The sequence below is a fragment of the Anopheles nili genome, chromosome 2 (assembly GCF_943737925.1).
Source record: "Anopheles nili chromosome 2, idAnoNiliSN_F5_01, whole genome shotgun sequence".
In the NCBI taxonomy this organism is placed as follows: domain Eukaryota; kingdom Metazoa; phylum Arthropoda; class Insecta; order Diptera; family Culicidae; genus Anopheles; species Anopheles nili.
Window position 1 is genome coordinate 1,173,004 of NC_071291.1, and position 24,983 is coordinate 1,197,986.

A 24,983-nucleotide genomic window follows, 5' to 3' on the forward strand; every position below is an offset into this window, starting at 1 on the left:
ACTCAAAAAAGCCTCGAAAGGCTTTGCTACAGCTTTGCTACCCGAGTTTTCTGCTTCCACGATTCGACAATTCAAACCAGAACACCCGGCTACACGTGTACTCCGTGCAAAGCATATCCGGTACGCTCCGGAAGCAAATCGCCCTCGGTAGGTGAATCAACCACCGGAACCGCGTGCACATAACACGGACGGCGTGCGGAGAACAGCATCCGACCCATTATGAGGATGAGCGATACACTCAAGATAATGCATTGCATTCGGAACGAACGCGTCGGGTTCGAGATTTGCTGAAGCGTATCCCGACCTAGTGCAGCTGGCGGGACAGCCGGACGGGAAGGCAGAACTTCGACCAACAATCGGGACTTCATCGGGCCCCATCACAATCAGGAAGATACCCAACATCCTGCTCCTATGGCCGCCACCACCGTCGCTCGCAAACGATAATGATCCCTCGACACACCCCGGGAGATGGCGAAAGAAATGGAATGGATTCCCATGGCTCCTTGGAAGCGTGCCAAAAGTTAAGAAATTTGACTGCAATGTCTGCGTGGATACGTCGATGGCCGATGGCAGGGTGAATGTGTGCCGCTGGTCAGTCATGCGGATCGGCCACATTTGCGAAGAATTCCGGCATGTAGCGTGAGCGCCTCGGGAGTTGCACAAGGCTGCTGCTGCTCGGCGTACAATGGCCACCATTGGGACGAACGCAACCCGGCACCGGAAGGAAATCGGTATTTGTGGAGATCAATTCAGGGCGAAGAAAAGACTGAACGATCGTTAAACTGAGTCCCTTGCCGAAGAATGGCAAACGGTTTCGATCGAAACCAACGTAAGCCCTTCTCGGAACCGACATCGCCGGCGCCCCTAACATCGCCATCCCAGGCACGTTGAGTGCATAATTTTTGAACAATTTTTATGACGATGTTTTGCTGCACGAAAAGGTCTTCCGGCGCTAAGGGCGGGCCGAACCCGTGGCAAACTTTCAAATCTAACCCTCGATTAGGGGCACGTGCTTCCGACGACATCGTTACGGCCGGGCAGAGATTAAAACTTTGCCGATCATTGAAAGGATTTGATTTTTGCAATGAATGCCAAACTACTCGCCGGTCAAGCTGCCGACTTATGCAAACCAGCAGTCTCCGCCAGTGTGCCTTTTCGAGGGACTTCATCGCGTGAAAAACTTTCCCGCACACATAACACTCAACGACGACATTCAGCTTTATAGCGCTCGCGATTGATGTGATCGGAAGCTCATTTAAAAAAAAAGGATTACTAACCATTTCCACGGCAAGCCCGTCTAATATCACTCGCAACGGTTCGGAAAGTAATTAGAGGGAAAATTCTTCTCGCGATAACAGATAATCGCACCGAGGTGGGCAGCTTTTCTGCTCGGAAAAACGGTCACCGTTCGTCGTAGCGTAGAAGCAAAAACCAACCTTTCCGCTAGAAACCTGACATGCGGCCAGGTTAATCTGTTCCATCACGCCATGGCGTGGCTAGCAGAATTTCCTACGAATTCCACCCGTCGTTATTCGCCGCTCTCCTTTTTCTTGGACTCTTTTCCGCTTCCGACGATTTCCGCTCTCGTGATGCCGTGATGCTTTTTTTGTTCTGCATTCAACCCTCAGTTAACGTAGCTGCCAGTTTCAATATGGCGTCGTAGCTGAATGAATTTGAACGAATATGCGGCGCTGTTTTCGCTTCTCCTCCCACAGTAACCCTTTTGGTGCGCCCTTCGCTCTCTTCTTACCCCCTTGCACCCTAAACTCAAAGTTATGCTTTATGCCGAGGTCATGATTTGCATAATACAAGCTTTCGGAGCTATTTGAGCCCCTGCATCCACCAGCTGCACGGTGCATTCTCGGCGCTGGCCGCTCGCTCGCCTCGGAGGTATTATCTCGACCATTTTCCAAATTCCGCGTTCCAGTTTCGGTCAACAGGATGCAAAACGGTTGTTGCATCCGTTTAACGCTGCCGCTGAATGCAAACGAGCCACCGCGCGAAGCATCAAAGGCACTGCAACTCATAGGAGCCACTCGGTATATCCGTCGAGGCTCCAGAACCTTCACCGCGAAGGACACGTGTCTTGCTCGTTCTGCTACCGTCGGTCAGTGGTGAGGAAAATCCTAAAATTCAATATTTTTCGCTTAAACGCTCCGTTCGACCGTCTTTCGGGCTGTAAGACACGCGAACGGACCGGCTTTCGGAGGACCTCCAGTAGCGATATTCCGGCTCTCGAACGGAAGAAAATTTTAAACGCGAATTAACGATACATGAAACAAAGCGGGAAACTAAACACAAAATGAAACACCAAAACGCCAAAAGGCTAAAGGGCCACAACCAACAGCAGTCTCGGCAGAACCTTATAGGACCACCAGCCGGCTCCCAAGCCTCGACTCCTTGCTCCGTTTGTGTTACCTCGACCAAAATGGCCACCCGTCACGGGATCTATGCGACAGCAATCTAGGGGTTATGAAGGAATGGGTGGATATTATGGCGTTCATTGTCAGAATGCGGATGTCTGGGATCAATTTCACGCTGCATATAATAAGCGAATTTCGCTCAACAGAGAACCAGCAATTACGGCACACCACAATGAATTCCGAATGCGAGTTGAATGGATAGTGCTTTACTAGGACGAATTTTAACGAGCTACGAGCTGTTCATATGATCGTAAATGAACGTCATATAGGTAGTGCAGGAAATATATACAACCAATTGATTAGGTGTGGCAGTATAACTCAGTTTCATTGCGTATTAACGTTTAATAAAACTATATGTTCTCTTAAAATCAATAAAACTATATGTGATTTAATAAATCAGTTTCTCTTCCAGTTGATTCTCTTGCAACTGAAATTCATGAAAAAGCTTTAAAAACCACACTTGAAAGCTTGTATTCTTAGTATTTTACTTCAAATTGTTCAATCACGATTGCTATCGGAATTGATTCATATGAATATGCAAATCACAAATAACATGGTTATTTGAAAAATATGTAGCAAAAGTTTCGTTTGAAACGACAGATAAAATTTGATGAATTAACAGCAAATTTATCACATATTTCCCCTAAAAATGCTACCTTCATGGGTCAACTCGTTTCTTTCACTCTGCTCCCACTAACCCTTTCGTTCCTTCCCGGATTGTACAGAAATTAACAATCGATCGTGAATGCTTTATCATAAATTACATGGCGCTTTCCAGAACAAAAGGCACCTAGGCGGTTGCAGGAGCACATTGGGCCATCCACCTCCACAGCACCGGGTGCAGAACGCTCGCTGTGGGCCCAACCAAACCGGAAGTCGACCCTCCAACCCTGGCATCATTCCCCCCAGCGGAAGCGCTTGGACGAACGAGAGCAAACGAGAGCAAAGAGCGCAATGGAGAAGTTAATTTGTGATACGGAAATAAGTAGAGTAAACGATGATGGAAGGATAAGATTAAATGGCGCGCGCCAGGCCCCCACGGGACCACCACCGTAGAACGCACGGAGCGTTGGAACAGGCGATTGCACTGGCGGCCAATTTCGAACCGAACACTCACCGGTAAAACACATCCGCCCGGCTGTCCAGGGAAAATGGCAGACAATTTACCAGCCCCTATCGGTGTAGCAAGTAAAAATAGACCCACCGCAATCTGAACAGCTCCTGCCGGCGGTATGAAGCCAACCGGATACGGCAAACGGAAGTATAAGCTTACGAGCATACGTAACTGCCTGTACCATAAATTAACTTTCTCGGCAAACCGTAAAGATGTGATTAATATCATTCAATCTGTTTGTCCTGCGGTCGAGACCCTGCGGGGCCGATTCGTTTGTGTGACGACGCCAGTGATCTCGATGATGACATGACATCAGCGCACGGATGCAGTCGAGCTCCACGAGCTCTGCCCGCTACAGGGAATCGTTGGCCACAATGCGACTTCATTACCGAGTGCGATCGGATTCATGTGGCGCGTAATTTCCTTCTGAATGAAATTCGTTTCGGGAAGGACGTTACGAGGTGGCGCCATTCGGCGCCACGAAAACCAATCCAAAAGCAATTCAACTCCTTCCGATTCGGCAGCTGACCTTAGTTTTTTTTTGTTCGGTACCCTTCCGTTTCGCGTGCCTGTAAATTTACTGCCATCCTGCGCAGGAACCGCCTGCCTTTGGTCTTTGGTTTCTGCGAAAAATCATCCAGCACCCGGGCCAACCGTCGATGGCAAAAGCATAAGCCCCGACAGGGCACGTATTCGGAATCGAAACAAAATAACAACACACCCGATATCGCCAGCGAAATGCGAGTGCCGTGCTGGCGCACCAATTCCCGGGACTGTTGATTCAATATCACCCTCGGACTTGCCCGAACCGTTTGCCCGAGACGTAAAGCACGCTTCAGCAACACTCCACGGGCACGGAATACCCACGTACGTCTGCAGGTACGGACATCAGGAAACCAAAATAATGGAGACCATTTGATTGAGTTTTGCAAAACCAATTTTCTCACTCTTCCGGTTCGGTTTGATGCGGTTTACTAGAGGCACTCTGCCCCAGCAGAAGCCTTCGGTGAAGCCCCAACACCGGTCTACTGCATCAACACCCCATGGAACACTTGGCCGCACCAAACTAGCCTCAATACGGCTACACAATGTCCGGACATCGGCCGGAACCCACAGATCCATCGATGAAATCTATCCTCCAACGGATCTGCCACAAGTCCTCCATGATCCACCTCTAAGTGGGGCCGTAATCTCTTCGGCATTCCGGTGCCGGTTTCGGCGTTTCGGTGCAACCCGATGACATCGATTAAAACGCTCGATGGAGCACGCACAACCATCACGTTGTACGCACCACTCTACTCAGCAACAAAGATTAAAGACTCTCGGATACAATGCAACATGCATCTCTACGCATGGGATAACTACCATCCCAGAAGGACGGCTTCTAGAAAGCCATTCTTGGAAACAGACGGAAGTCAAAGGCCAATTTCGCGTCCACTCAACCAATTAGAAAAGGTACGGGAACGCATTTGGCTTCACTCCTGTAGATATAGATTGTGTTCTTGGTTACTGATGAACCAAATTTGTAGGTCCATTGTATTTCCAGGCTGAGTGATCTTTCTAACAAAATAAACTATTCGTCCCGTATCATCAATGCACTCTCGACAATTCAAGTCCCTAGTGCAAACACTTCCAATATGTTGTCTCAAACAACTAACATATATGTTTAAAGTCCTGTTTTGCTGATTTCAAAGAACTCTCGGTGGCTTACACAAACATCGTCTTTTAGTGTCTCTTTGCAATCGAACCTCGATTCTCAAGTGCACATCAAACGGAAATTTAACTTTCGCGAAAGAGCACTTCAGACCGAGCTTCACAAATGCTCAAAACTGTCCACCGCTCAAACGTCTACAAAATCAGTGCAACACAGGCATGGTCGATAAGTAGCAAGCGTTTTGTTAAACATCGGCCAATTACAAACACATGGAACGTGTTATCATTTGCGTTCATTAACTCGCAACATTGCATGCTAGAGCACTTAAAACAGCCGTGCCAACATGCCAACTTTCACTGTTAACCCTGGCCGTTATCAAAGACAAAGCGTGCTCTACTTTACCTCCCTGTCGTATATCTTCAACGACGATCGCATTCGAAATCGATTTCGGCAAATCCAAATAATTATCTCAACACTCTTTACTCTGCCTGCTACCCTTTACAGGAACGAACTGGGCGAAAAGCACCACCGACAGGAAAACGAGCTGACTTCAAGGTGAACGAGAAATGCAATAATTTCCTGCGCCAGACAACAATCGGTCCCAAAAGCGTTGCGAGCTGAGAGAACGCCCGATCGAGTCCCATTCCTCTGGTTCTCGTACGATCGTATTTCATGGGAAAGTTGCTGCCGGTTGCGAAGGAAAACAACAGTGAAACAAAAATCATCCAGAACGAACACCGCCTCGAATGGATCGGGAGAACGCGCCTCCGAAGGCCATCTTCCATTCCACTTTCAAGCCTCGGTCCTGGGGTGTGGCGACCGAGCAGATCCTACTATTCGCCCAAAATTGAGCCGGCCGAAGGTCAGCTGGATGCTTTCCCCGGTGCGAAAATGAAAGCCAATTCGTTGGCAATCCACAAAGCAGAACTTTGCCGTAATCATCTGACGCAATCACACGGTACGAAATTGGCCCAGTCCGTCTGCAATTGGAAACATTTTCCCATTCCATTGGCTCGGGCGGCTTGGGGCGCATTTGCCACTTTACATATGTTTCGCTCCCCCTGAAGTGCTTCCTCGAGCCACACCACCTAGTTTCACCACACGATCTTCCTCTCTCTTTCTCTCTCTCGTGCGCTTCCAAAGCATAATGTGCAATCAGTGAAAAACTCCCTCTATCCAACCGTAAGCCGTCGATCATCCAGCACTTAGCACCGTGGTGGGTGGCTCATCGGCTCGTAGGTAAGAGAGCACCTACACAAACTCTGACTCCCGCATACACCTTGCGCCACGAGCACGCAATTGTAGTGTAATAAGAGCAGCATAAAACACACATCAACCGCAACGATGCACGCGACGCAATGTCTCACGAAAGGGCCAGGTTCGGGGTTCGTTGGCTGAGCTGTCGATTCAGCTGGCAGAACGGACGCCAGCGGGCTACGAATCGCAAACGTTTGAACTTTAAAGACCGCTTTTCAACGAAACGATTTAATTTTCCAACTTTTTCCACCAGCTTCGGCACCGCACGCCAACGCGGTTTTACCCACTTGGCGGATAAAAATCGATCAACCATTGCTGGATCGCTTCGTGCATAGGAAATGGCCGCTCTAATGCCATGAGAGTGTGCAAGAGAAAAAAAAAGCTCACAATTTTTAAACTACACCACCACGGGATGGAGCAAAAAAAAGGATATTTATAGCCTGAAGTTTTTTTTTGTTCGCAAATGCATTAAATATTGTTACTGAATGTACTCCTACTGTTCGATCAAGTAGGCTCGAAAACCATTAGTATAACTTACCATTGCCAAGCACGGGCACGAAAGAGAACCACGGGCCGTGTTGTCTCGCTAACAAGCCTACTTGATGAAGTTATCCGCCACGTGGTCGACTCGCCGTGCCCGTTCGATGAACCGGCAGGACCGGACGGGTGCGAGGAAAACTGTGGCATATGTTGCATGCTACGTGTGTGTGTGTGTGTGTATGTGTGTACGTGCGAGTGTTAGTGCCCTCACGTACGTGTGCGTTAAAGTGAGCAGAAACGCGTTCGCGCAAAGTTGTTTTCTGCTTCGATGCGATTTTCATTTGCCCCATTCGGTGTGCCCCCAGTGCTAGCACCATAAACTCACCTTTCCTTTTCATTATTTTTTGTTGTTGTTTTCGTCCCAAGCTTTCCACTCATGGCTCAGAGGTGCTCAGAGGCGAAACATGCTTCACCTGCCTGACTGAGAGAGGCTGCCGCACTCAATAGCTATCCCCACCGCAGCAGCCGTGTAAGTTTGAGCTAGTTTGAAGTTTAGCGTATGGCCCCCACGAGCACTCGCGTTCGAATGTTACTTTCATAACGACCTCTTGTGGGCCACCGTCCGTTGGGAAGGGGAAAAGGTGGATCACAGCTGGCAGGATGGCTGGAAGGGGCCACCGATCATAGTACAACGACATCGGACGCCTCAGCCAAGCGCACAGTAGAAGGGAGCAACGGACAGCCGAGTCCACCGACAACGGGGTTGATTCGGGCCAAATTCGAACCCAATTTAATCAGTTTCAAATTAGTGCTTCAGTCGAACGGTTCGCGTTGGGCGTCGGTGCAAAGTAAGACGTGTTCAGCAACGGAATCAGTCCAACTCGCCACTAGGCAGCCAAGGTCCTTCCGTGTTTTCGTGTACAGGACATCGACAACTGGGTAAGTTCGAAACCAACAACACCAAGTGGTGGCCAGGATCGATGCCAGAGATCCTATACCGAGCAGACACCGACCCACTTGACTTAAGACCGCCTGCCGCGGTTCACTCTAGAGCATTTTATCATTCCGGCGACGGGGACGGTGACGTACGTTCGAGAGATAAATATTTCATGTCGCCGAGAGCGTTTCGTTCGTTTTTCTTCGATTTTTCATTGAATTTCCCCACGTACGAAGTGTACTCGCTGGGGGCCAATCAGATGAGAATGCCGCAAAAAATTGATTTCTTGTTACCGGCTGCAGTGAATCTTCATCGAATCAGCTGGCAGTTATCGGGCTTAGGGACACCTACATCGCCGAGCAGTCAATATAGCAGGCTACGTGAGGCTCTGTCGTAATGGCGTAGTCGTCTCATACCGACATCCAGCCAATATCACACGCAACCAGTTTGTTGGGAAAAGTTAGCAAAAGCTCACACGCATTGCAGTTTAGTGTCCTTCACAGATCAAGGACACGTCCGACACGGGTCTCTGTTGATAAACGCACACAGCGAATCAAGAGTGAAAAGTTTAATTTTGCGCTGTTAAATCAAAAACCTACAAATTCACACTCTGTATCATCGAGATCCGCAAAGTTGTTTCGCTTCCCAGCTTTTCATCCTTCTTCGGGGAAAAACAGTAAATTCGCAAATACATCCCAACACCCACGTCGATCGTCGAGTGAGTGTATTGCGGGAATTCGTGCTTTTCACGCTTAACTGGCACAGACTCTAATCAAATTTCAATCGATGCATGTTATTAATTCTAACCCATTGATCTATTCCGCTAACGACTTATTCCAAAGATAGCGAACCGTAAATGCAAAACAGCTCGAACTCATCATGGCCAAAAGGTTAACGAAATGTGGCGAATTTATATCGAACCAACTCCACTGGGTGCCATATCTGCTGAAACGAGGACAAGTTTTGTGACTAATAATCGAGTAGCGCGTCCACGGCACAGCTGGTAGTCGGAGCATGGCGAATAATTCGATTTCATGCATTGTAAAAATAGACACGAGTACCAGCAATTGCAGTCACAGATGCGCCTGCAATTCCCAGCAGTTTCTCGGAAACTATCCGTTCCAGAACTGTCAAATGCATGTGCGTGACCACGACATCGGTTTCTAAGCGCCCCACTGATGTCAGTGACAGTACGCTTCCCGGGTCGGTTCTGTTCTGTGATGTGATCATAAAAGTAAATCTTTGGCCATGATAATTTACGATCGCTCCCTTGACAGCCTTGCCTCGAGTAGAAGGTGTGAAAGTGGAGCGGACAACTGCCTCATCGAAGTAAACTTCTGCCAATGCCCCAGCTTCTTCAACCGGGGCCAGCCAACGAGTGCGATGGTGAAACAAGATTCACTTTACTTTGCCATCATAAATTCAAATTTTATTTCCAACACCAGAACCGACCGCACAGACCAGAGCACATCGGTGGGATCTAAGTTTGCTCTCGCTAACTTACCACCCGGTCGAGAATGCAACCGATTGCGAAAAGATGTCGGGGATGTACTTCACCCAAAAAGGCATGCAAAGTTTCGAGTTCCGGGGCAGTCCATCGTCGCGATACCACGCAGCCATTTCCACTCGGTTCCACTCTGTTCGCTCGTAAATAATTTGACATTTTGCGTTAGAGGCGCAATAAAACCAAAGCTCCGCTGCAACGCTGGCACCGTCGTCTTGTGGTCTACCGACGGCGTGAACTGCGCCAAATGCGCCCGGCCAAACCGTCACGTGCTCGGGCAGCAGAGCACGCACAGCCTCGACCGAGCTGTGACCCAGCGAATCAACTGGCCCTTAGCCGGTCCTAGCGAATGCATTGCCCATGATTGATCTGATTTTCGTGTTGCCTTCACGATCTCGGTCCCGGTCACCAACCGGTCGCTCAGGCTGCTGGCGGTGGCGTAATTGCGTAATATCGGAAACCAACGCTCGCTCGAAAAACCGGTTCCGAACGGGCTCCACGCCGGAGGCTGCGGGTTCGGCGGCTCTTTAGGGAACTTTCGAATTCGGTCACACGGCCACTTTTTGTTGCCGGCCAACCCCGAATAGGGGCGCTGGCGCACGTGCATCTCTTTTTGCGCCTAAATTTAGTCTATTAAGTGTCACACGGGCACGGTTTCGTCCTTGGTGCATTAGCTCATTGCATGCTCTCTTATCTCGTCCTCCATGTGCCGGATTCGCCAATTGCCATCACCACCCAGGAGCTAGCACGTCGACGGCGACAAGATGCTGAGGTTCGCTGCCATTGCCACCATCGGGGTGCTGCTGTGCGCCGTCCAGTGCGTCAAAGTGGACTATTACGGCTCGCTGTACAACCCCAGGGACGAGCTGCACGCGCCGTACCACGAGAAGGAGGACAAGCAGGACTTCAGCAAAATTCCCGGCGTGCCCGGCGTCGACTACCCCATCTACCACGAGGTTCCGCACACCAGCTTCCACTGCGGTAACGTTCCGGCCATCCCCGGCATGTACGCCAACGTCGAGACCGGCTGCCAGGCCTACCATACCTGCCACGATGGGCGCGAAGGTCACCAGGGAGCGTCGTTCCTCTGCACCAACGGGACGATCTTCAACCAGAAGGAATTCGCCTGCGACTGGTGGTACAATGTCAAGTGCGAAGAGGCTCCCAGCTTCTACCGCCTGAATGCCGACCCCGAGCACAATCCCTTCACGCCCAAGCGCAAGCCCGAGGACGAGCACCAGAAATTCCTCATTCACGTTTAGAAGCGGACCGGCTCGGTTTCGCTCTTGTTGAGATTTACATGTTCCATCTGTCCACTCATGTTTTGCTGACGCTGTTGTAAATATTTTTTCGGAAATATATTGCCTGTTTTGTAATCTTTTCATCACAACCAAACTGTGTTGCTTGCTTGCTGGATGACGTCCTGTTTACTGTATACCTGACACTCGAATATTAGAACGCACTATTCACTGTCGAAGTGCCCTTTTTTCACAACGCAGGCAGCCCACTACGAAACGATCCGGGTTTCGATTTATTTAGCGAATGAAACTCATGCTGCAAAGTCGACCGGTCAAACATGCGAATAAAATATTTATCAATTCAACATCTAGTCCCAGCTGGAGCGGGCCTATTTCTGGCCACTGACTGCACGGACGCAAACTCCGACTGTTGCGAATACAAGCTCCACCTACACAAACACACCCACAAAGGCCGAAAAAAAGCGGACACAATGCTATATAGCACCAAACTGTTACATCAAAGGATCGGACTCTTTCAAAGGGTTTGTTGTTTTTGCGAAAATTTTAATTTTGATTTATGTTTTACGCTGCATAGCTCGGCATTCGTTGCGCCCCGCTGAATATTTGCCTTGCCACGGTGGCATGGAAAAACTGGCTGGTCGATAAAAAAAGCGCACAAACAGAAAACTTCTGTCGTAGCAGAGGAAAAAAAATCGCACAATTGTTGGACTCTTATCAAGCGCCAAGTAAAGCAAAAGGAAATTACCAAGCGCGAGACCTCTTAGTGCACGATTACAAACCCACAACAAACGAACGGACAACAGAAGCAGATGCAGAATGACTGACGGGAGCTCAAAATCAAACATACACCCAGTTGGGGGGAGTTGAAGTTTTTGCTAAAATAAAATACATCCACAAGAACCATTAACACGCTGTGCATCCATGCACTTTTGGTGCACATTTTATGCAATTTTCGCTGGTTGTCTTTGCCGACAACGCAACCCAACATGGCCAACTAAAAATAGCTGGTTTTGGCTTTAACCTGCAACCGCACTGCTGGTGTTTGGATGCATGGGACAGACTTTGCGGCATGCTCATTGGCACTGCCCAAATTGGCCTCCCGTGAAAGTGTACATATAAATTCTCATTAGTTTCGATCGTAAATATTTTCTCCCCAATCTAAACGATGAGATTTGCGCTCGTTCCATTATCGCAACCGGTAGGAGCCATGCCGGTGCGGAACCAATTCCACGGAAAGTAAAGCCCCATAACTCAAACCTAGTGGCTTTGGCGTGAGTGTAAATCGATCTGTAAATACCTCGCAAATGGTACCATCACCGTTTGTTTTAATCATTAATAAATTAGTGTTTATTTTACAAGCCTACGGTACAGCGACCGTTAGACCCACGTGCCAAAATGCGAGCATGCATTTAATAATTGCGATGGAATGGCACCATCATCGATTCATCGTTGAATTTCAGCTAAAATTGAGTATGGTGAGCACCTCTCTTTTTATCTTTATCTCTCGGTATGGCAGGCGTTTTCCGCTTCGATTTCTTTGCATCTACCTACATAACTGCTACAGCTTCACCCACCGATCGAAACAAACCATCCGATACAGTCAATCACCGATCGAAACAAACCATCATCGAGCCAACCGCTCAGTGCGGCGTTTGACAGCACGCCCCGTGCAAGTGGGAAATTCCCCGGACCGGGACACGCCCGGCCTGCTATTCTATCCACTATTTGCTCACACGATCAGTTATCACCCTCACCTTCGGCGACCGGAACGAGCAGATACCGGAACGATTATGGCCACGGCAGAAGCCGTTAATGCAGCCGTAAGCCCTTTCTCCTCGGGCAGCGATAGCACCGACAAAGCCCAGTGCGGCCCCTTTCGCTTGTTGCTGCCGTTAACGATAACGATCCCCATACGTTGGCAATCTTTAGGAAGCAATCAATTCCAACAAGTTGATAAGCGCTCGCTACCCCGGCCCCGAAGCCGTCGTCTGGGCCGGGGCCATTCCATTACACTGATTTGATGGATATTGAAATCTATGCTTTCGGGTGGCCGCTCCCTAGCGAGCACGCACTGACGGCCCTCTAGCTGGCGATTTGGCTGGCCCACGACGAAGACACCATCGGACCATCACAATCAATTCCGCGATCGCTGCGGAAACAAGTAAAGTGCATTTAATTGATAAGCGACATACGACGCCCCCGGACGTGGAGCTGTCACGGCGCATTTCGGTGTCCTCAGTCGCGCTATAGCTCTTCGGACGGGCGAACCGCCCATTGCCAAGCCCTTCAACCACAAACCGGTGGCCATTCGATCGCGCCAGCTTTCGTGCCCCTGCTCACGCAAAAGGACACGGCTCGGCGAGTGTTTGTTTACCCATTTGATTGAATTTCGATCACAGATACTGGTGGGGCGGGATTTTCTGGAGCCCTTTTTTGTTCGTGTCTGTGTGTGGGTGTGCAAGGTGTGCCCGGGGCAGTCTACCCCGTGGCAGCGTGTGTAATGCGATTATTGATCCGCCCGGTTCGATTGACGGTCGTCCACGGAGCAGGTGTCGAAATTGCCCTCGTATCATTAAACCCCACTTCCGAGCGGTGCGGAAACATCGCGCCCACCATTCAGTCGGATCCGGTGCGTGAACTGGTGGAAAGTTATTGAAAAGCGATTGCATCATCGCGACCACGCGGAAGAGCGCAGAATGAAGAACAACGGCACCATGAACTACTTTACCGAATCGTCCGACGAGGATGACGAGGAGACGGTCATGATCAAAAAGTACGTAAAATGGACGAAAACTTTTCCTAGCGCACGGGCGGTCCTCAGTGTGGGCGAGAGGGCGCTTTCCCGGGGCCAGTGATCCAGAATGTTCGTTACCCCGAGAGGGGGATTTTCCTTCGGTTCAGTTCGAGCGCGCCCGCGGGAGAAATATGATTCAGTTTTTAATAAAAATTGACTCAATTGAATATTCAATAAGAAATTTTCCTAATAATACATTTTTTCGCGTTCCACTTTGGCTGCCGACGGGCGGCAAGCGGTAGCGACCCCAAGCTTCTCCTAACGCCGCGTGATGAAAATATCATTACACGAGCAAGGACGAAAGGGACGAGCGCTGGAACGGACGAAATATCGAACCCACCAACCGCTCTGCTAGCTAAACGGAAGGACGCCTAAAGCGCGCGCACAAGAATATGTATTCAGATTTATGGAAATCCGATCATATTTCGTACGGGCGAGTTTCGCTTCAATTATCCACAGCCAAAAACGGTTGCAAGCGAGCACGAAGAGAAGACGAGTGGGTCGTGGAGTTCGAAAAATGGCGATAGTGAGATGTACTTGTTTAATGGAATTACGATGGCGAAGCACCCGCATCCGTTTGCGTCACCCGCTATCGGGATCTGAAGTGGTTCCATTGGAAAAGACTCGCCAGGGTGTGTGTGTGTGTGTGTGTGTGCCTAGTCTTTTTTGTCGTGTTCTTGCTCACTTTCGTTTTCGAATGATCGGTGATTTACCGGGCGACAAATGTATGGCGTGTTATTTTTCAAAAATACACCGCTTGTTTCACATCCGACGGTGTGAATTTATTTTCCAAAAGCAGTGAAACAAAAATTCATAATCGACAAATTGACTCACGTTTCCTATCGGTGGTATTTTCAATAGATTTGTTTAACTTTTTTTTTCCGCGACACAATTCATCAGCCGGAATGCATGCTAGGATATTGCATTACCACCGTTCAATATGTTTCACGCAGTGTGAGGTGTTGTTGTTTTTTGTTCCCATATACGCACTCTCCATCAGGGCATCCCATTGTCAAATGGGGGTTATAAAAACGCTTTTCCGGACGAGGCTTTCCTGCGAAAACGCTAACAGCGAGGTCTAAAATCACGGCCTTCGCTCATCCAAATCCAAACAGTGCGAGTTACACCGCTAAAATCCATTTACGTACGACCCAATTCCGATCACATTGTTGCTCCGCGGACTCAGCGCACCTTAGCCCGGGCAGCCAACGCAAACGAGAACCATACGCAGCGTTCACGACCTGGGCCACAGCTGTGGAATTCTTAAAATCGAATTTTAGCCATTCAACCTGGCCCCTGCTACCGGATCGTACCGGGCGCAGGCAGGAATGAATCACGAAAACAACACGCACCCGTCACCCGTCAAACATCAGCCGAATTTTGATGTGAAAAAGCATCACCGTTAACACACCCCGGCCTCGAGGAGCGAACATTTGGCGAGTGAAGCCTGTCGGATGGTGCACACCCTAGCTCAAGCCAGGGTTCGACGTTCGTCCACATTTCTGACGTCTTTTCATAATATTTCCCCTGGGTTGGTGAGAAAGAAAAAAAAACAGCTCTCCAGCCTTCGAGCGCGCCCTCGCGCTGGCAAGTAAATAGAGCAAAAATCTTGGCCCTCCACGAAGGGTGTGCGTTTGCTGGCGCAGGTTTCTCGTTAGCCTTCTCCAAGCGAAAACCTTGGGGTCGCAAGTGTGAACCCTCGTTGCAGCCCGTTCCGTTCCCGGCTCGAGTAAACAGCGTTTCGCTTTTACACGCATTGATTGGTAACGTTTTCTCGTCGAAGAGAGTGCCGGTGCGCCGTTACCGCGTCACACCGTACTCCGAACAATAACCTTATCAATCAATTTGAGCTTTCAATTCCAACCCACTCGGGTCGAGGAAACTCACGGCCCGGTGCGCATTGCGATCGAATTTAGCTTACTTTTCCCTTCGGTTACGCAGCCGGACCACGTGCACGGACCATCCGGTACCCCAAACCGGAAGTGCTGTGATGAACAAGGAGCGATTCGGCACTCGGCTACTTTCGATAAGATCCGCGCATTCGCTCCGATTGATTGGAACTTCCTTCGTGGGCGCGCCGTGGTCAACCGGGATGGAAGCGAACGAGCAATATCCTCCGGGTACTATCCGGATGCCATAAATCAATCGGCCCATAAATTTTACGATGCGGTCCGCACAGGACGACGGTCCTCTATTTCGACTAATTGTTGCTGCAGTCCTGCCGATGCATCGCCATACCATCCGGTTGGGTATAGCGGTTTGCCGCTAATGCCTGAAGCCCGCATGGCAATCAGCAGCCCTTTATGCAACCGTTGGCACGAGTAAGCACCACGTGCACCTCGATAACTGCGCGTCTTTGCTCGTCCTTGGCGCTCTGGATACGAGCTGCGAGGGCGTGGAGATGCACGAACGAATCGCCGCTAACCTGTAAGCCATTAAATTTATCACCACCGATGGAGTCTAATTAAATTGTGTTTGATGTTTTGATTAACAATATCGAAACCAGCCCGAACACCTCGCCTGAAAGCGTTACCCATTGCCGTGATGCCATCGCTCGTTAGGCATCGACGACTAACTGCCCTGTGTGCCGTCTCTTTCCAGGGTGCAGCAGGACAACAAACTGTGGGACTCATTCCAGGATCCACCGGTCCCGCAAACGTCCGGTTCCGCCGTCAGCCGGGAGTATCTGATCGTGTTCATCAAAGGGCTGAAGGTGTTTACCTACATCTTCGTGTTTCTGGTTATTCTCGCCACTGCGTGTTTTGCGAAGATGTCCTTTCTGCTCATGGCGTCCAACATCAAGGATGGCACCAAGAACCGTTACTGCGACGTCCGGCGTGAGTAAATATGCGCTGCATGCGACTGTGGGCATGTGCCCCTAGTAATTAAGGCTCGATAACGGTGACGCATCGTCGCTGCGTACACCTTTACTGTAGCTTGAGTGTCGAAAAGTTGTCTGAAAAAATGTGTAAGAAAATTTGCAAACCACATATCTGCGTGCAACCAATAAGACTTCTCGTTCGTATTGTTTTTTGCTGCACCTTTAACACACCGTCGTCTCATTGCAGAACCTGACAAGCAGTTCGAAGCGTACATTCCTCGGGAACAGCGAGTGGCCTGGATGTGGGCAATAGTGTTTTCGTTTGCCGTTCCAGAAATCGGTACCCTTATCCGGGCGGCTCGCATTTGTTTCTTCAAGAACATTCCTCGTCCGACCTTAGGACAACTAACGGTGATCGCCATCATGGAGAGCTTCCACGTCATCGGACTAGCGATGCTGGCTTTCCTCATCTACCCGAACCTGGACGTCGTCAAGGCGGCTATGCTGACCAACTGCGTCTGCCTCGTACCGGCCATCTTGACACTAGTGTCTCGCTCGCCCAAAGAGTCCAAGCTCGCGTTCAAGTACGTCTTTGACCTGGTCGCAATCAGCGCCCAGCTCACGGGTTACATCGTGTGGCCGCTTCTCAGCAATCAGTTCGAGCTGTGGTTCATCCCCGGGGCCGTTTTCCTCGTTTCCTGCCACTGGTGGGAAAACTACCTCTCCCTGAAGAGCCTCTTTCGTACGTCGTTCGCTAGAGTGCACCATTATGAGTCAATCTCAGCGTCTCAATGTCGCGTTTCCTTTGCTTCCTTTGCAGGTCCCATAGCGCTGTTGGCCACGGTGCGTGAGAAATTAACAGATTGCCGATACCAGACCTATCTCTGGATCGCACCCTACAAAATTGCCCTCTTCCTCGGAGTATGCATTTACTTCTCGAATCAGTCCGTCTCCGATTTCTTCGGGCTGTTTGAAGGTGGTTGGGGAAACCATACCATCACAGTGCGAGAGGTACGTAAAAAGTTGTCTCTTTTCCTTTGCCTTTTCCCATCGTTACGTATTGTGGCGCCTCCATCGCTAACGATCATCGGAATAACGTCCCAACGAACGGAACAGATCACCAACCATAGCCGCCACGCTTGCCGAGGTCAAAAGAGAACGAATATTCCTCTTTCTCTCTCTCTCTCTCTCTCTCTCTCTGTGTTTCCCTTGCATTTGGCATCACATGCCACAAATGTATTGCATCCTTTTTGGCAAGAACGTGACTACACCGACGCTCACCGGATTACGTCGATCTGCCGTGGTGGGGTTTTTGCCGTTCGGATGCTGTCGTTGTTTTTCTTTTGCACAAATTACTATTTCTGCAATGCGAAGGATCAGAATCACCATTAGCGCTGCCGAGCTGGGTAGGTTTTGATCCGCTCGCTATCGTCGTTGGCGATGTCGAAACCACTGCACCATAAAACCCGGCACCGTTTTCCGACGCCCACAGCAGCCAAGGCTGTCAGATAAATCGTTAATCCATCTGGGATGATAATTCCGGCGTTCGTTCCATTTTCGCAACCACGGTACGCAAAATGCCGATCGATTGGCCACAGACACCAATGATGTGCGGCAATGCATCGTCCTTTTCGCAGTTTTCGCAGCATTGTTGGCAACCTTTTCCTGTTTCCCACTACGGAGCAGCACACTTATCGCCTCCTGTGCAACTTCAAAGGGCATAACAGTCACGAGTTGCTTTATATATCGGGGCCCAGTCACACCATTTTACATCGTGTTTCATTTGCAAACGCAGCAAGGCAAGAGCATCCGATGTATCGTTGAAATACTACCGCGCAATCCTTGCGTAATAACAATGTTTTTACATACGGTAGGCTCGTTGCAAATGAATATCCATTTTAAAACTCAATCACATGCATATTTGTGGATTGAAACATGCGCCTGCAATGGGTCATCGTATTAATATCATTTATGCTAGGTTTCCTACATAGAAATGATTGAAGCTACAAGCGAATTTCCCCATTCTGCCACTCACACACAACACACACACACACACTAAATGAAAATGGACGGCATTGTTTATTTCGACGTTTGATGACCGGCACGAAAGGATTCATAATTGTACCCAGGCGTGTCCCAGGGGAGGAAAATAATTCTCCACTGATGAAACCCTATTTAATTACTACCGATGGTATTCATTTTCCTTTTGTTTGCATCGCGCAACGCAACCAAATCAATCGACTATCGAAATAACCGGTATTGAAAGGGAGTGTAGCGAATGCTACCAACCGGTGGAACACAGCACGCGAACGGACTAAAAAAAAACACCATAATTTTACGTTCTGCAAACTTTAGTCCAATTTGATGTGCTGCAATTATCTTCTTTGTTGGGGAACCGTGTATTTTTATCCGTATTTTTTTTTTTTGGGCTTCCTACCAAACAAACGCACTATACTGCGGTGCGGCAATCACATTAATTGGTTGAACGAGTACTTTACATCCGCAAAGCGGATGAAATTACTCGCCAAACCTCTGCCCGGTGTCGTTCCGGATGGGGTGAAAAACGGATGAAATTAAATTATTTGCGCATCCAGAGCAGTTGGCCTGTTTACTATACAGGTTTACTTCGAGAAGCATAAAAAGTAGCCACCATATCGGCACCGCTAAAAGCTCTTTAAAGCCCGCGAACCACACCAGACATACGCTATAATCACTTCAAACCGATTGCACATGGCAAAACGATTGCATTAATTAATTCATATAGTTTAATTGGCATTAAATTGAACGACCGCGAGCATGCCGTACCGCTCTTCGGTAGCCATCAGAGTAAATCCATCAGAGGACCGGCGATTCACTTCACCCATTTGCTCAAACCATCCGCAGATGGAAGCCGTGTTGAACGAAAAGTTTCCCGACCTTTCTTCCATCACAACCGACCTCGAGGTTCTCAAGATATTCCCCACCAACAATGCGATAATCTGGACGACCGTGACTCACATCCTATGCGCGTACCTGTGCTACATCTTCAGCAAGTTTGCGTGCAAAATTCAGATCCAAAGCTTCTCGATGGCGTTTCCGATCAATCTGGCCGTTCCGGTGACGGTCACTCTACTACTGGTTTTTTGTGGCCTGCGAGAAACGGACGTGTGTGCGTTCAATGGGCTGCTTCCGGACTACATTTTCTTTCGCATGCCGCCGATCTACTATCTCTTCGATTACGTGGTCAACGAGTTTTCATGGTTGTGGCTTCTGTGGCTGCTGTCGCAAACGTGGATCACGCGACACTTGTGGATGGCGAAAAGCGATCGAAATGCATCGACTGAGAAACTCTTCGTCACGCCCATGTACAACAGCCTGCTGATCGATCAGAGCGTCGCCATGAATCGCCGTCGTGAGGATCAAGAGGATTTCGTCAAAAAAATCGTAAGCTCCCACACAGTGTGCCGCTCGTTTTGTGGTGACATACTAAGCAAACGTTCGTTTTCCAGGATATGGTGAAAGTGAAGGACACTGAGAAAGCGAACGAGATCGACGCAAAAGCGCATGAAGGAAAGGACGACAAGATCAAGCCATACGACCGCATTCCTCAGATCTTCATTTGTGCGACTATGTGGCACGAAAACAAGGAGGAACTGATGGAGTTCCTCAAATCGATCCTGCGGCTAGATGAAGACCAGTGCGCCCGGCGCATGGCAATGAAGCACATCCAGGCCAACAAGGACGACATCGATCCGGACTACTACGATCTTGAGAGTAGGCTTCGCCACATGTCGCAAGATTTGAGTGCGACTGATGATCTTGCTTTGTTTACTCTACAGCTCACATATTCTTCGACGATGCGTTCGTGAACGACAAATCGAAGTGTGAAAGTGCCGACGCCTCCCCGTTGAACGTTTACGTCAAGGCGCTCATTAACCACATCGAAGAAGCGGCCCTAGAGGTGTATAAGACCAAAATGCGCATCTATCCACCGACCAAAATCGTCACACCATACGGAGGTCGGCTGATCTGGACGCTACCGGGGCGTACGAAGGTGATTGCCCACCTGAAGGACAAGAACAAGATCCGTCACAAAAAGCGCTGGTCGCAGGTGATGTACATGTACTACCTGCTTGGGTACCGGATCATGCAGCTTAACACGTCACCGGAGCGTAAGATGGTGATCGCCCAGAACACCTACCTGTTGGCTTTGGATGGAGACATTGATTTCCAGCCAAACGCAGTTTCACTTCTAGTCGGTCGCATGAAGGTGGATCCCGACCTTGGGGCTGCCTGTGGCCGCATTCACCCGGTCGGTACCGGGCCCATGGTGTGGTATCAGATCTTCGAGTACGCTATCGGTCATTGGCTGCAGAAGGCCACTGAGCACGTGATCGGGTGTGTGCTCTGTTCACCTGGATGTTTCTCGCTCTTCCGTGGTCGAGCGCTAATGGAGAACTCGGTCATGAAGAAGTACACCACCAAGTCGGATCAGGCTCGGCATTACGTGCAGTACGATCAGGGTGAAGATCGGTGGTTGTGCACGTTGCTGTTGAAGCAGAAGTTCCGCGTAGAGTACTCTGCGGCTTCCGACGCCTACACACACGCTCCGGAGGGTTTTAACGAGTTCTACAACCAGCGTCGTCGATGGGTTCCTTCCACGATCGCTAACATCTTCGATCTGTTGGCCGATGCAAAGCGAGTCGTGAAGACCAACAACAGCATCTCGATGCCGTATATCGTCTATCAGTGTATGCTCATGTTCGGCACGATCCTCGGTCCTGGGACAATCTTCCTCATGATGGTGGGAGCGTTAGTGGCGGTGTTCCGCATCGACATCTGGACCTCGTTCCTCTGGAACGGAATCCCTTTGGCCGGATTCATGGCCATCTGTTACTGGATGGAGCAGAAGTACCAGCTGATCGCGGCCTTCTTCATATCGGCTGTCTACTCGCTCGTCATGATGGCCGTCCTTGTCGGTATCGTGGTGCAGGTGATGGAAGACGGCATCCTAGCACCATCGTCGATGTTCTTCCTTGCCGTTGCGCTGCAAATCGTCATCACCGGGGTTCTGCATCCGCAAGAAATGGAGGCCTTGCCAGCGGGACTGGTCTACTACATTACCATTCCCTCGATGTACATGCTGCTCGTCATCTACTCCGTGTTCAACATGAACGACGTCTCGTGGGGCACGCGTGAAAACCCCGTCGATGCGGCAAAAAAGGCTCCTCCACCCACGGCAGCCCCTCAGGGAAAAATGCAAAAAATCCTCGGCTACCTGCGTTCACCCGACAAAGAGGAAAACGGTTCCATCGACATCTCGATCAACGGCCTGTTCCGGTGTTTGCTCTGCACGCACCCCAAGCAAAGCGCAGAGAAAGAACAGATCGCACAAATTGCGGCATCCCTCGGCGAGATTAGCGCGAAAATGAAAGCCCTCGAATTGTGAGTACGCCAGCCAAAATCGATTTCCATTTCCATTTCGTGCTCGTCCCTATTGCCTCAACACGCGCCCTCACAGCCCGTTTGCTTGGAAAATGAGTTTCAATTAAATTAAAACTCAATATTAATTCCGCTTCCTGCCCCTACGTTCGGTTCGGCGTTGTAATCTTGCGTAACACCCCGAACGGGCAGCCCTTGCGTATTTGCGTCTATTTACGGTCGCCCTACAGCCCTACAGCCACGAGAAATCGAGGAGAATTATCATGGCATAACGAAGTAGAAGGAAAAAAACACTTCCTCCTCAGCGATGCGACATTCTGCGACTGGTGTGATGTCTGTCGCTGCAGCTCTGCACGCTCATTTTCCTCCCCTAACGACATCCAGATCTGCATCCCTGCGCCCAACAGCCCAAGGGAACACCGGCGGCTGACAACAAGCTGCTCACTGATGGTTTTCGAGCCAGCGTTTACAATTTTGCACATAATTTTAAGTAGTTTTTCACCCGCGGAACCACTCGCGTCTCCGATTCACCGACCACCCGATAATAACATCAACGACATGCACGAAGGACCTCGGCCGAAGGGCCAAGAGCACGAGAGGGACAACAAACTCCCTAAATGCAATTCCCGTGTTGTCGCGCATCACTAAACACGGCGTACGGTCGCGCGTCGGCGTTGCGTTTATCGCACGCCGGATATCCTTCCACGGCTCGTCTTACGGGTGGTCTTTGGTGTTTCCAATATTTTTACAGCCCAACCGCTAGAAACCTCTCATCCCCCTGCCAGTGGCGCTTTTCCGGCGCATCCTTACTCCCGTCGCTTTGTGAGAGGTCTTTAAAACTCGCTTCCTTGATGCTGCAACCGCGTGGCCTTCGCAAGCAGACACGGAACCGAGCTCGAAGCTCGTGCATGATCCTACACAACCGCCGTCCTTCCCATCGAGGAAACCCATTTGCCGTCAGGCAGAAAAGGGAATCTTACCTTACGCTTCCCGGAGCGCATCAGCACCAGGATTCACAGCGTGCTATTTTCCGCTTCTTTTAACCCCTCGCGGTGTTTTGCGCGTCTCGCGCTCTTATCTCGTTGGCGAATAAAAACACTCCACTCCACTCTGGGGGCTTGAGCAGCCACACACACACACCCAACCACATACACTCACTGCGGTGGGAATGGTATTTATTTTTTCAGGAAATTAACCGGCAACGTCAGCGTAATGAGATCAGACGACGAAGATGATGACATCGGCAGTCTCGATATGCATCGTCCGGAAGGGAGTCGCGGTCCGTCGTCACCGTCTTCACCCTCTGGGGTCGCGTCCCCTATCCAGACGGTGAAAAACGACTCGCTCGAAGAGGTACGCTGCAAGTGTGAGGCGCCCCGGGCAAAATACTCAGCGAATCTCTCGTTCTCTCTCTCTCTCTTCTTTTTTGTTTTGCTTTGCTTTTGCTATCAATTGCATCCCTGCGCTGATGGATTCCCGTACTCAGCCGGAGAAGCAGATTAACTACCTTCCCGATTGGCTGTACGATGTGGACCTCAAAAATGGCGACACTGAAACTATCTCCGCCTCGGAGGAACTGTTCTGGATCGAGCTGATCGAGAAGTACCTCAAACCGCTCGATCTGTCCGAAAAGCAGAAGGAAGAGATGAAGTCACAGCTGAAGGGACTGCGAGACTTGGCCGTGTTTGCGTTCGTGATGGCCAACGCTCTCTTTGTGCTGGTCATCTTCCTGCTGCAGCTCAAGAAGCAGGAGCTGCACATCGAGTGGTGGTTCAACGTCAAGAACAAGATCAGCTTCGATGAGAGTACCGTCGAGATCATGATCCGTCGCGAATATCTCGAGCTAGAACCGATCGGGTTGGTGTTTGTGCTGTTCTTTGGGTTGATCCTGATCATCCAGTTCGTGGCCATGCTGATGCATCGGTTTGGTACGATCTCGCAGATATTAGCATCGACCGAGCTGAACTGGTACTGCTCGAAGAAGGCGAAGGATATGTCGTTGGACGCGGAGTTACGTGAGAACGCCGTGGAGATCGCAAGGCGTCTCCAGCGCCCGAAACCCCAATGGGACGAGGAGGACTTGGGCGATGAGCAGAAGGCCATTGGTCGACGTGACACGATCCATCGCATCCTCTACCAGCACAAGAACAAGCAGGACTGGAGCAATCTAGAGGCGAACTTCAAGCGCAACTACTACAAGGAAGGTGAGCTGGATCTCGGTCGGCGACTAACGCTCAGTCGCAAGACGCTGAACGTGCTTGATACACGCCGCAAATCGATGGCCGAACAGCGCAAGATCCGCAAGTCGATCATACGAGGTCAGCATCCCTATGACTCCGGTGGCGATCCCTGGTACCCGGACGAGTCACCCAGTCAGCAGAGATCTCCAGGGTCGCGATCGTACAACAACCGCAACACCGGTCCAGAAGGTTCACCGGGAGATAGAAGTAATCGGAAGCGCAGCAGTGCCAATGGTGGTGGTGGTGGTCGTCAGTCATCTAACAATGGACTAGGAGCTGGAGGTCGCACCAACTTCGCCTACCAAGTGGACGACGACTTCGACGACAACTTCTCGGACGATGACATCCGCGAGGGCATGCAGTATCGCCGACCAACGGTGGAACTGGAGATGGCCGAGAGAGCGAGTCGACCTCCGAAGAATCGAAAAAGCCGGGTCGCCTTCGCCTAAAGTCCAGCCTGTGACGCCTGCGTTGGGGGGGAGAGAACACTGAAAGTAACAAATTACGGCTTATGAGGTTCCTGCTCAGTTGACGCAAACTTCCGACACTGCTTACACACTGCTTGCGGTTGAGGTGAACCTGGTGGTGCTTGCGAAATTCCCGAAACAAGGACCCACTCCACCGAGTGGGGTGGGAAAGTTAACGAAGCGGGTCGAAGGAAGGAAAAAACCGAACTTGCCTGGCAAGATGAGCCGCATGGGTGAACAAAAAAAAACAAAGCCCGGTGGATGTATTTTGCGCACAGCGCGAAATGATGAAGGGACCGGAAGATTATAACCCAACGAGTGGAACGAGCTTTCGGCTAAGAGCACCCACAACAGCAGCAGCAGAAGTAACAGCAGGCAGTAGCGTCGAGCAGTTTCTCATTTTCGCAAACTATTTGACTGCAGGCACGAGACCGACAACACGCCAGTACCGTCACCCTCTTCCAGCTCGAAACGTCGTTCACCGCTTGGGAACGATTTTTCACTGTACGATCCAGGGAGGGAAATTTAATCACTTCTACAAATGATTATCATAATAAACTTTTCTTCTGGTGCAACTGGCTGAAATTTTACTCCGCAACGAGCGGAAGGAAA

At 50.1% G+C, this 24,983-nt stretch overlaps 2 protein-coding genes across 2 annotated transcripts; both read left to right on the forward strand.

Moving 5' to 3' along the window:
- Positions 1-7,744: 7,744 nt before the first annotated feature.
- LOC128732133 (uncharacterized) lies at positions 7,745-10,675 on the forward strand. Its single transcript, XM_053825301.1, has 2 exons — positions 7,745-7,867; positions 10,109-10,675. The coding sequence occupies exon 2, from the start codon at positions 10,134-10,136 to the stop codon at positions 10,629-10,631; it is 498 nt and encodes a 165-aa protein (XP_053681276.1). The 5' UTR covers positions 7,745-7,867; positions 10,109-10,133; the 3' UTR covers positions 10,632-10,675.
- Positions 10,676-13,324: 2,649 nt separating this feature from the next.
- On the forward strand, positions 13,325-24,353 carry LOC128721556 (chitin synthase chs-2-like). Its single transcript, XM_053815318.1, has 9 exons — positions 13,325-13,401; positions 16,024-16,259; positions 16,491-16,985; positions 17,064-17,254; positions 19,127-19,666; positions 19,732-19,996; positions 20,062-21,667; positions 22,852-23,017; positions 23,151-24,353. Exons 1-9 carry the CDS (start codon positions 13,325-13,327, stop codon positions 24,351-24,353), a joined length of 4,779 nt encoding a protein of 1,592 aa, XP_053671293.1.
- The last annotated feature ends 630 nt before the right edge of the window (positions 24,354-24,983 follow it).